The 12970-nt window shown below is 40.3% G+C and overlaps 1 protein-coding gene across 4 annotated transcripts in view; it reads left to right on the plus strand.

The window, feature by feature from the left end:
* The window catches only part of SEMA3D (semaphorin 3D), a 180419-nt gene extending 169905 nt beyond the window's left edge, over positions 1-10514 (plus strand). For all 4 annotated transcript variants that reach the window (XM_044423327.1, XM_044423325.1, XM_044423328.1 and 1 more), the window contains one exon: positions 8018-10514. In XM_044423327.1, coding sequence (XP_044279262.1) covers positions 8018-8443 — 426 coding nt within the window. In that variant the 3' untranslated portion in view covers positions 8444-10514. The remainder of the gene's footprint in view (positions 1-8017) is intronic.
* The last annotated feature ends 2456 nt before the right edge of the window (positions 10515-12970 follow it).

Consider the following 12970-nt stretch of genomic DNA (forward strand, 5'->3'; position numbering starts at 1 on the left):
AATTATAGAACTGTAGCCTTCTGCTGAAGTTGAGGGAGAAGCATCTTCCCATGTAAATGGCTGAATCCAAATGGGAAGTTTCCCTTTCATAACTCTTCTGATTCGCCTTTTCATTACTCTTGTGGTTCCACTGCCTCCTGCTACAGGATAGCAGGAATGCCAGAGCCCCTCTAATTGGGCAGTGAGCTTCTTGCATCAGCTTCTCACCAGGTCAAGGACTGGGTCTTGTATATGCCCCCCTCACACCATGAAAACCCTTTTGCCCCTTCCGCCACTGGGTTACCTAGTTAGAAACTTCACTCAGTAACCTTGAATCAGTAAACTCCTGCTCTCTCCACTGCTTCTCGGCCTCTTCCTCAGAATCAAGCAAATTTTTCTGAACAGTCAGTGATGAGAGGAAGATGGGGCCACTCTCTAAAGGTACATGTATCATCAGAGAGCCTGTGACTGGCTTCACTTTTAATTGTATACTTATACAGCAAAACACCTTGGCTTGCCTCTATGTAATCTGCGAATGGTCCTAAGACTGAGATGTGGCAGATACTTCTTATCAGTTACAGAGGCTTAAGGAAAAGTTGATCATAATCTCTGTGTGGAGAGTTGAGCATTTCACTATGTAGCAAAGGTCAAGCTGGTAATCTGGAGAGGATTGCTCACTTGCCAGAAATCCTTAGACTTCACATAATCAAAGCCTTGCTAAGAATACAATAAGTACATTTTTGCACTGAAGATTAACCTTGGTTTTTCTTTTCCAAAGGGGGTTGTCATTTGAGTGCAAAGACCACATTAGTAAGGATTGCCACTGACACGAACTGTCTGTACCTGTTGTGGGAGGGCAAGCGAGCTGGAGCATAGGGTCCAGAGAGAATTTCCTTGTCCAGGGATTCCACCTTGGGCTGCCCAGACAGCCTTTGTCTGCCCCTGGCCTATAGCATCTTGCACCATCTGCAGGAATCTATTTTGGAAAGTGTTTTAATCTGTTTAGATAGCAGCACCTTTTCATCTGTGTCACTTCTGGCCTGACAGAAATATCATCACTCCAAAAAAATAAAATAGAAAGAAAGAAAAGTGATGCCCCAGTTTGTAAGTATTATACATCTGAACAGTTTAAAAGTTTTTTAAAAATTAACAGCTGACATGCAATATAAAAATAAATAAAAACAGTATATAAGATGAAATGAAAACAAGCTTTTTTTTAAATGCAGCTTAACTGGCTGTGGAATAAAGGTGCCAATTGTTAATCCATGTTCTCTCATTAAGATTTGGCCGTGCTCCTGATTGGTCCAAACAATGAGGAAACTGTTTATGCCAAAACATTCACACATACACATTATAAGAACACTGCAGTGTTTAAATATGTGAACCTTTTATTTTTTTAAATTATAAAAATCTATAAAATTTATAACTAAATGTACTTGTTTGTTAATGCTATATGATTCATATCATATTGCCTATGTATTGGTTGGTTAGGAATAATATTTAATTTGTTTAAAATGAGACTTCATAGCTTGGGAAAGTGCAGTCTTATAGATTTGTGCATGAAAACCCTCTCTTAATATTAAAACTTCAGGTTTTCAATTAAATTGTTTAGCAGCAGATTCAGGACAGACAAAATGAAGTGCTTCTCCACTGAAAGTATAATTGTGCTGTGGAATCCCTTTCTCATAAGATTGCCAAGAGAGCTTAAAAATTAGATGATTAGATCTATCCATGTCTTTTGGCCATGATGTTTACCAGGTGATGGTCCTCCAGTTTCATCTCTTAACTGGGAGCTTCCCAAGAAACTTTTGGGGGCACAGTGTTGGAAAGACTATGCTAGCGTTATGGTACTCGGTTCCTCCAGCCAGATTGTTCTTATGCTACTCATATTCTCCAGCTGCATCCATGCTAAGTAATATGTCCTCGTATCAAATATCTGTCAAGTTCAGAATTAAATACCCTCTACCCTTATCTCATTGACGTTCTTCTTTCAGTTCCATCTACCAGTCGTAGATCTGTTAACTTTTCTCCTTTTTTCTCAAGTGCTTGCAAATATTAGCAGAGATAACAGTGCAAACCTTCTTGAACCTAAGATTCATTTCTTTAGGGCTGACACTCAGTTGAATAAATCATGGTCAAACAATTCTGTAACTTTTAGATTGCATTCTTATGCTCAGTTTCCTTGCAGTGTGTTCCATTGATTCAAATGGGACATTTCAGAAGGTGTGTTCATTCAAGTGCAACAGCTTTTCATTTATAGTTACTATAGCGAGAGAGAGAGAGGGGGAGAGAGAGAAGCATTCAGTGTGATCAGATGATGCATACATACGTTACGACCAGATATATGAATGTTGGGTACATATTTTCCCCCAAATTTTTATATTTCCCACTTCTCTATTCGCCCCCTTCCAGGTTTTCACAGTACTTCGTAACAGGAACCGTATCAAAACCACCATTCTCAGCTGTGTGAGAAGATTCTGTAGCCTTAGAAGGTGTGCACTGCTTTCCATCTAATTACTCAGATTAGAATAATTGAACCTTTTATCATTATAATTTCAAATAATCCCTCAAATTTGTTTCAAATTCTTCATCAGGTGAAGTATTGTTGGCAACTCTAAGGATATATGAAAGAAGGAGTCTTAGGAGAGCAAGAAACCAAATTGCTCCCAAACTGTCACCCTGTGGAGCAATAGTGAAAGGAGAAGGGTTGATTCCTCGTATTTAACTGAAGTACATAGTTACCAAAAGAAACAATAGGAATTTGTATAACCTTAGTGAAGGAAGATCAACACGTAGTAACAAACTGATGAATCAGGTTCTGAACTTTTACCCTTAGAGGGAGTTCCTTTTCAGAGTTTTGCTTTTAGCACATGTCTAGGTACAAAGGTAAGCACCATTATGTCTTACTAATCTGATTGGAAAGAGCAGAGCATCAACATTCCTTTATCTCTAGCTGAATCGTTACCACTGACCTGGATCTCATTGCCCAAAGTTCCATTACAAGTGACTGGCAGGACAAAAATGAGGCCTTGAAGCGCCCTCTGACCGTGCACCCCGTGAGTGCTTACTTGATCACACAACCCTTTTCAACAGCTGCCTTGCAGTCTGTAATGCAGGCGATGGGTCAGCGGAGCGGCACACTGGCAGCTGTACGTATCTGTCTCCAAACGTGGTTCAGTTTGCATGATAGCTGGCCAGGCTCTGTATGTGCATATATATTGTTGAGGGAGGAAGGGGAATTGCCCACATACTTTTCACATAAAGAAACAGTGTACAACCAGCCCACTGTGAATAAATTTAATTTAGCCATCTTCATGCCTCCTGAATCTATTCCTTCTGAAGTTTGCTAGAAAGGCACATGTGTCATTTGGGCAGGTTTCCAGCTTCAGGTTTTTTTTTCTCTTTCCACCCTGCCTTTGCATTTTTTCCAAAGGAAAGTTTTCACTTTAACACTGGGTTTTTGAATAGTCTGATTGTACGGTAAGGCGAGTGCCAAGGTTTCTCAAACTGCCGTGTGTTACTTAAATAATTCTACATCACACAGGCCTCAGTGTGGCAGTAGAAGAGCACAATGCTGACTCCTGCCCATCAATTTCTATTGACAACTTCTGTGCTTTAAAGAAATACCTCAAAAAGCTGTATGTGTTATACTGGCTGAGAGAGTGAGTTGTGAGCCAGGAAATCCCTGGTTTAAATATCAGCTCATCCACTGGCTCTCTTTGGGAACTGATACCACTTAGGCTCAGCTGTCTGCAGCATGGGGATGATGCTACAGATGTCTCTTGCCTAGTTCTAAGGATAAATGTCGTTCCTTCTTGATTATTAAGATCGTCTTTGGAGGCTCTTTTCTGGGTGCTGCCACCCACAATGCTGAAATGGACAGCCACCAGCAAAATGCCTTCCCTGTAAGTGCCTGTCCAGTCCCTATCTTTGGGCAGCTTATCCCAGAAACATATGTTTGGCATCCACACTGTATACATTTAAGGTACCAGGCTCAAAGCTTTCTCTTCCAGTAGACATTTAATCTTTAATCTACTGCTAGTAGTTTTTCATGTCCTCTATTTTGTAATGTTTTGATATGTTCATTAGCTTTATTATTGCACTGGCTATTTTGCTGTTGTTTTGTGGGGTTTATAGTTGCAAACTGCTCCAAGGACCTTTGTCAGTTGTAAATCTAAAAATGAATGAGAGAGAGAGAGAGAGAGATGGAGACCGAGATCATATATGGAGTGCTCCTTGAGCATTTGAGAAATGTGCTATACTAGCAGTCTGCAGATTTGACTGTCAGCCAAATATTAGAAGACTTCTGTAGAATGTTCTTATAGTGGAGAATTCTGGAGCAGCTATTGACTTTTATTGCAGCTACTCTGGTTTGTTCATTTTTTTACAAATCATTATATTTTCTTTGTCCTTCTTCCAATATTACCTTTAGAAGTCTGGAAGCTTCCAACATGTGGCTTCTTCCTGTCTTTTCCTGTAACATCGGACATTCCCATTCATGTGGAATGAGTGCACAGCACATATTCATGTTTTTCCCATATTAGTGTTGCCCCAGCTCCCAGGAAAAGCTGATGCATGGGGGGCATGAAGCTCAGCTTCTTTCCACATGTTATGGGATTCTCAGTGCTGCTGAAAGTTAAAAGAAGGAGCCATTCTGCAGCAGGAAGGGGTCCTACCCATACAGTTCTACTAGGTGAGACTGTTTGGCAAGTATCTGAATTAAAATGATGCAGCTGTTTTCAGCATGCAGCCTGAAAGACAGAAGGAGGCTCAACTAGGTTTGTACTTGCTGCCTGTTATCAAGATGTTTGTCAGTCAAGCTGTATGTCAGTTGTAAATTGATGTTTGACACCCCTGTTTGACTTCCAGTGCTTTCATTTGTTCATTTTGATGTCACCTCAGTCCCAACACTACTTTGTTCTGGAATAAAAAATATCTGGATTCTCTAACAAGGAAGGCTCCACTTGCTCAAAAGCGTGTTGTCCCATGGTTTTCATTAAGCAATTACTTGTGAAAATAAGTTAATACACTCTTGTACAGTTTACAAGGCAATGATCAAGACTTGTTTCCCAAGGAAAAAAAGATGCTACCTTTTTGTCTTCCTGCAAAAGGCAGGATGGTCTGGACCTGGACCATCTGCTTGAACAGATCTGTGAAAGATAATAATCTCTGATATATTTCATTGCATTGTTTCATCCTTCTCTTGGTTCAACTGCCTACTTTTTAGTAACTAATTGTGAATTTTTTCTCAAGCAACCACTATAATTATTACTTGAATGCTAAACTATCTGAAAATCAAAATCCCAGTTTCTACATCAGGAAATGTTTACTGTACTACATCAATTACAACATCTGTAAAAGATGGTTGTGGTTTTTCCCTTTAATTTTAATACAGCATATTCTATGTTATTAACAGGCTTAAAAAGATAAACTCTTTAATAGCTCAGTGAACAAAATATGTGAAATCTGAAATACAGAAAATGCTTTTTTAAAAACTGAGCACAAATTGTATTTGAAAGGTACATGGGTCCATTAAGCCATGGGATGCTAGTAGAATACTGATTTTGAAGAACAAAAAGTATTGCTTATGAATGTCACACTGGTAGTTTGATGTAAAGTTCTCTATACACAAACTGGTCCCTAATTTAACTTGGGATCTTTTGTTGTACCTGGTATTTGTGGGACAGTGAGTTGAAGGACAGACCAGTGAGTGTCTGATAGTGAAGGAAGAGAAATGTGTTTGGTTTGCTACACTGCCTGAATCCACACACAAACAAGAACATAGTTTAATATGTTCAGTTTTTCCTATGTCTGTGATCCATGTTTACACATTTTTTAAAAAAGGTGTGCAAAAATGTCTTGAGTACAAAAATTGCACAAAATAACACCTTTTCTTGGAGATTGACCTGCAAAAATGCATATAATTTGAAACAATTATACAAAACTGTATGCAAAATGCATACATTTTGATAAATACATAGACATGTTCATGCAATCTTGAAAAACGGCAAAAGAGAAGCAGAAATCTGATTGAACTAACTATGGAGAAAGGGGTGAGATCCAACTTGTCAGCTTTGTTCAGTTCTAGACATTCGTGGATCCTTGCCTGCATCGCAACCCCTTGCAGTCCATGGAGGCCAGGCAGCAGGGTGGTTGATCCTGGAAAGATGCCAAGTCACAGACTGCAAAGAAGGAGCATTGTCCTTTCATTCTGCTCTGTTCCTATGGCATGAATTGAAATCAGAACCACTGTTTGCCTCATATGCTGTCCCATCTCTAATCCTCAGTTGTGTCTTCGCTGTTTGCTTTCTTTGCTTTGGGACAATTGCCAATCAATGATTGACATAGGGAGAAATACCTGCATTCCTGAGTGGTGCTTGAGTGTCTGTGTTTCTGCTATAACATACATGGGATTGTCATATTAGGCACTTGGCTCTGCTCTACTGCTCTGTCACAACTAGCCTGGGCTGGTATTGGGACATTTAGGAGGGACTATAATACAGACACGCGTGTGCCAGAAATGCACCTTGCTTGGGCACCTTCACCAAAGAGGATGGTGGGCAGAGTGTCTCACTTCCAGACCACATTGGCAGCTTAATGGGCTTGGTGATGCTGGGAGGGAACATTGGCCTGTGACATCTGCTGCTTTCAGTTTGCTTTACCAACCATTGGGCAAGTGTGGTCAGTGAAATCAGTCAGATATGTTTGGAAGATCTGCTTATGGGCTGCAGTTTAATAACCTTATGGCCTGATCTTCCAATTTCTGTGTCTTTTTTCATCTTTTCTCTCCAGTTGTGAGAAAAATAGACTAAATGAGTTATGCTTCTTGTTCGCAAGTAATTCTCTTGCTCTTGGCTCTTCTGCAGTTCTGTTGTGTGAAATTATATTTTGCACCCTCTCTGAAAGGGACAGTCAACTGTCTCTATATTACTTTTTCACAAGAAGAAAAGATTGCATGGGGCAATACAGGGAAGGGATAATACAAAGCCTATGGACTTTCTGTTCCCTTAATATTATTGTAATCTACAAAACAAGCAAAAAAGAAGAGCTGGGAGGATAAGAGACTGCATCATTTCTAGGCATGGGTGAAATGCTACATGGAGTCCTACAAATAATGAATAAGAAAAATGTCAGTATTCCAAGCAGCGTAGAATTAATGCAGTAGGAAACATTTCTTTCTCCATTAACATATCCAAGAACAACCCCTTTGACAAGTAGGTATGTCAAAAGCACTTACAAGATGATGTCAGTGATGGGACGGTATATAAAAGCTTTAAATAAATAAATAAGATGACTGCCATGGCAAAACTTGCCCATTCATAAAATGGCTATCATAGCAGGCATGGTCATTCACCAAATGCTCACCTCCAGGACCACGACTGGTAAGAATAAAAGAAAAGTAACGTGCCAAAGAGGAAGAGATTGAGATGTGGCTCCAAAACACAAGCCCACTTTTTCAATCCCAAGGGCACATAGTGCTTTACTTTGCAGCATGCCAGTTAAATAGGGCCAGAGAGCCTTGTAGGCACCAAGTGGGACATCACACTGGAGACCTCGAGTAGCTTGTCTGGGTAGGCAGCCATTAGTTAAACTTGACCTTTCCTTGTTGTGCTTGAGAAGACTTTGTATCATCACAGCTGTACTGGAACATCTAAGTATACCCTTCAGGCTCACTGTCCTTGTGCAATTGATTGTAAACAGGACACCAAGCAAGTGTATCCCCACAGCATTCCATGTGGCTGGCATCACATGGGGCCCTCATCTGCTGAGGACGCAAGAACCAGCACAGTGCTCAGCTGATTCCCTGTTGAGTGAAAGCACTCATAGGTGAAGTGACTAGGCATAAAGGTATCAACCACTTTACATGTTGCTCGGATTAGTTATCTTGCATAGCATCACGTCTCAGTAAGACTTCCTGAGCTCTAGATACTGTTTCTGGTCATCTGTCTCAGATATTCCTTTTTGATCTTGGACACCCACTATTTTTAGGATAAAATAACTCAGTAATGTTTACAGTACTTTGTTTTTTATCCAACAGCTGAAACCGGATGAAAGAATTATCAAGACAGAATATGGCCTGTTGATTCGCAGCTTGTTGAAAAAGGACACAGGGACATACTATTGTAAAGCACAGGAGCACACATTTGTGCAAACCATTGTGAAGTTAAATTTAAATGTCATAGAGAATGGACAGATGGAAAGCTCTCAGAAAACAGAAGATGAAGAGGGGCGGCTACGGGATCTGCAAGTTGAGTCACGACTGCGGTATAAGGATTACATCCAGCTTCTCAGCAGTCCCAGCTTCAGCCTTGATGAGTACTGTGAGCAGATGTGGCACCGAGAAAAGAAACGGCAGCGTAACAGAGGTGGGCCAAAGTGGAAACATGTCCAAGAGATGAAGAAGAAACGCAACCGGAGGCACCACCAACCAGCCAGCCAACACACTAGGCTCATGTCTTCATAGTTTGCATATTTTATTTAAAGAAAGGACAATTTTGCAAGTGAAAATACTTTTGCTAGGTTTTGTGGGCCCTCCCTATTGGTGTTGCTTTTCAGAAGGACCAGTCAATGCATAGTCATTAATATATATGAGACCCTGTGGAGGAATACACTAGCAGTTGTGGAAAATTTCTTCAGGAACTTCATGCAGTCATTCTCAGATCTGAACTGTGTGAAGAGTTAATTTATGTAATGTGTTCAATGGCTTTTCCATTGATTTCCATGTAAAAATATATCCCATGAGCTTCTTGAACAACTGCTAGGCTCCATCACAGAGGCACCTACTTTTCAAAGTAGGCTGTGGGGTACTGGACAAATTATATATGCATCTCTCGGAGCTGGAACAGATCCAGTGAGTTTGCCTACATAGTTGTAGATCACTGGAGTGGAACTCTGGCTCAAGGGCCAGATCAGGCTTTCCTGGGTCTTACCCCTTTTCCCCCAAACACAAATCTTTTGCTCATTCTAGAAGATTGAGATGACTCTCTTAAGGCTTAGTGACTCATAGTAAGAGCTTGATGCTACACTATGCTGGTTGCGTTTGGCCTTGGGGATATGGCTCCCAAGACCTTTTCCAAAATTCAGGATAGAGGTGGCCCCATCCTTGGTAAGAGTCTGGAATCTTTCACCTAGCATAGAATGCCACCCCGCTCCTTGACTATTACCATACAGGGGTTCATTTCCTCAACTACAAACATGCATTTCCTGGGCCCAGCATGGATAGAATAGGTCATGGGTAATATCACTGTTGTATTCATAATAAGCAAATGTAATCCTAGCTTTATAGGGAGAAATGTAGAGCTTTATTTGTTAGGTCAAAGTAACAACTGGTTTGAAGGCTATCTGCTGAAATGCACTATGTCTCAAATCAGAACTGCCAGCAAACAGTAAATTCTTAAGAAGTAAGTGGGAGGTGTGTACACAATTCTTACTAGTAAGTCATGGGATTTTTGTCAGCACTACTGTCTGAAGATCCCCTCCCACCCACGTCTCATCTCAGCATGCCACTTTAACTCCTTTGCTTCGTTGCATTTGCTTGTTTGATTCAAACCCTGAAAGAAAATTGGCTTCACCAAGAAAAATGAGGGAAGCAATTTGCTATCTCATGGCAGAAAATAGTATTTTACTCCACTGTGTATTCTTTGTGCAAAGGTCTTGTGTATTTTAGAGACAGTGGTGCATTGTGGGAATTAAGTTTTTATATTTTTACTAAAATAAAATGAAAACAAAGTCCATGTGTAAATAACGCACACTTTAGATTTGGGCAGCTTAACAATTTTGTAAATCCTTAATTGCTTTGTTCAGGTTTTTTTGCTGTTTAATACATGTACATGTCTACTCCAAGGTGATTCCCACTCAGTGACCTTTACTCCTGGGCAATGAATGTATAGGATTGCAGCTACAGTCATCTTGACTGAGTGGGAATCTGGTTCGATGCTGGTGTGATTTACGCCAGGCTGACCCTGGGATTTAGTCTTGCAGTTTCCTTGAAGCTGGCTTGCAGACCCAGAAATGAGATCAAACATATCATATCAGTTGCAGGCTGTCCCCACAAAGCCTTCTTAGTGGCAACACTCCCGTTGTTTGCCTTGCCCCCTTTCTGCTCTCCCTCCCTCCTGCACACATACAAACATACCATTTTACTTTTCATGCCTTTTTGAGTGTGAAATGACAAATTAGCCACTTCCTAACATGGAAGAAAGCTTTGATGGATGCTAACTCTCCTTGTTTTTCATGCATTCAGCTCATCTTGGGAGCAAAGTCTGTGGGAAAGCCATGTAATTGGTGTGCAGCTTGTTAACACAAAGCCCCAGTTTGATTCTCAGCTCTGGAAAAATAGTTGTTGTGATTTGCTATTGCTGTGAACATGTGCATACATTTTTCCGATTAATAATTGTACAGCTACTTTTTATTCTCTTTTGCATATGTGTCTGGATTAAGGGATACACATTTGGAAAATATAAATGCTCATGATCCACACCACCATGAAATAATCCTGTCAGAGAATTAAAATCATGCAGGTCTCCTACTCCAAACTTGGTATTTGAGTATATGCTAACTATTCCCCCCTTAATCTGCATCATGCTATAGTTTATGTCATCTTCTAATAGTGTAGATTGTCCAGAGCTTCTTTCAGACCAACCTAGTGTGTGTTTGTGCGTGTGTATGTACATGCACACCCACATGTTGGTGTGCTTTACATATTCCATTTCAAGAGCACTGGGGTCAGAAAAACCTTGGTTAAAATAATGGAAGGGGAAGTAACTGCATTCAAGTTACTATAGAACTCTCATTTAGCAATACGTTAGCTGCTTTATGTTGATTTAACCATTAGAATAAGGAGGGGTTAGCCATTCAGAATTGATTTTCTGTTCATCTTTCAAAGCTATTTTAAGTAAAAGAAAGCATCTATGTGTAAGATTGTAGGGGTCACTGAGATCTCTCAGTAAATAACATGGGGGGGTGCTTACAGATCTTTAACAGCATTGCTTTGTGTTTCTGTTTGTAGAATTTAATCTCCTCACATTCCATGGTTCAGTTGGTATGGATTAACTGGGATTGATTTGACCTCAACATCAAATTAAAAAGCTGCTTTTACAAAGTAGGAGTTCTTAAAAATAATTAAAATAATCATGAAGAGGTGCACGATTACTGCCTATTTGCTCTCACTTTAGACAGGAAGTCAAGAACTGGATGTATATTTAGCACATTCAGTTTCTCACAGTTGCTTAGGTTCTTTAGGAGTGACAGGCAACTCACAGGCATCAGTGCACCTGCCAAGGTACCCGGCTCCTCCAATCTTGAAAAAAATCAACTTATCTCCTTACCCTTTAAGAGACATTCCTAGGAAATGAAGATGGAGGGGGGCTGCAGGCAAAGGCCTTTTTCTGCAGCCTATTCAGCCACGAGAAAAGGCTGTGTGCATCTGGGAAGGGATTGCATTAAGGGAAGGGACTACATCAATTGTGTCTGCTAAGCCCAGACTTCTGTGGTAGTCATTTTTGTGTTGATGCCCACAACAGCTTCTCACATTGCCACAAAGCCCAAAATATTGCCTACCCCAATTTTATCACAATATCCAGAAGCAGAGTTTCAGTCTTACATTTCACATGCAGTCTTTCTAGCCAGAATACACAAAATCCATGAAATAAGTGATACCTGGACATCTCTGTTATTTATAACTGCAACATGTTTTTTTAAAAAAACAGTGAAATTGTAGGCATAATGCTTACATACCACTATGGCTATGGTACTACAACAGAAAATAAACCAGTTGATTTGAAATATGTGCTAAGAGCATTGCAAGAATTCATATATGAGACTCCTAGTTGCTCAATTTCTTGCTAACAAAATCAATGTGGGGACTGCCTGCTATAGCAGAAAGTATATGCCTTGATTCTGTTAAGAACCCCACAAGCACTGCCAGTGCCTCCACCTCCCCTTTTCCCCAGTCCTCAAGACTTGTAGTTAGGAAGATGAGGGTACCAGCAGCAGTCAACTCTCTCATGATGAGCATTGTTTTCCTGCTGGTGCTGGAACTACGAATCCCAGAATTTCCACTGACCCTATGTGCAGATTTCTTACAACAGAAGAAGTAGTTCATACTCCAAGTAGTTCACACCTCCAATTCATACAATTACACAAAGAGTACCAATATAATTTGTGTGTTCGTGTGTGTAGATATAGTTGAGTTTTTCCCTAGGTATACTCAAAACTACTGAACACCATCAATTAAATACCATGCACATAATTGCCTTCATTGCTGGTCATTTGCTTAAATGGCTTACAAGCATCCTACCTACAGCAAACACTTCCAACTAGGAGCATATGAGAATTTATTTTGCTTCTGAAATCGTCCAAACATATCCCATTCACAAACCCAAATACAAAAGCAAATGAGAGTGAATTTTTGGAAACAAAATGTTTGTAAATTCCCAAACTGTCAATCACACACAACCACCCAAATAGTGTACTTGCACACTTTACTCAATGTTCAGAAAGTCTACACTTTGGAAAACTGCACACAGAACTGGGCATTTCCCCCACCCAAATAAATTGAAACAGCCAGATCCTAAGCAAAAACAGGAATGAGCAAAAAAAAAAAAAAAAACCTGAAGTGAAGTGAAGTGAAGTGAAGTGAAGTGAAGTGAAGTGAAGTGAAGTGAGAGAATCTTGACAAGCTCGAACATTCCTGGTTCTCCCATTCATATTTTCAGAGAAAGCCCTGGGAATTCTGGAAAAGCAGAAGCATTCCACATTATGTCATATTGGTTCACAGGAGTAGTTTTCAGTTACAGCTGCTTATATTAGCACATGGGGGATAAGCTGAGGAGCAGCATGCAAGCTCTACAACCCACCTCCATCCTTTCCACGAATTAGAAGAATAATTCTGGAGCAGAGAGAATTCACTTCTCAATTCCCTGGCAATGGCATAACCTGTCGTTCTCAGTCTCATGCCCACTGCCTGCCTAACCCCACCCCACCCCCCCTT

This window comes from Varanus komodoensis, unplaced genomic scaffold (genome assembly GCF_004798865.1).
Source record: "Varanus komodoensis strain SLA01 unplaced genomic scaffold, ASM479886v1 scaffold13_3, whole genome shotgun sequence".
Classification (NCBI taxonomy): Eukaryota; Metazoa; Chordata; class Lepidosauria; order Squamata; family Varanidae; genus Varanus; species Varanus komodoensis.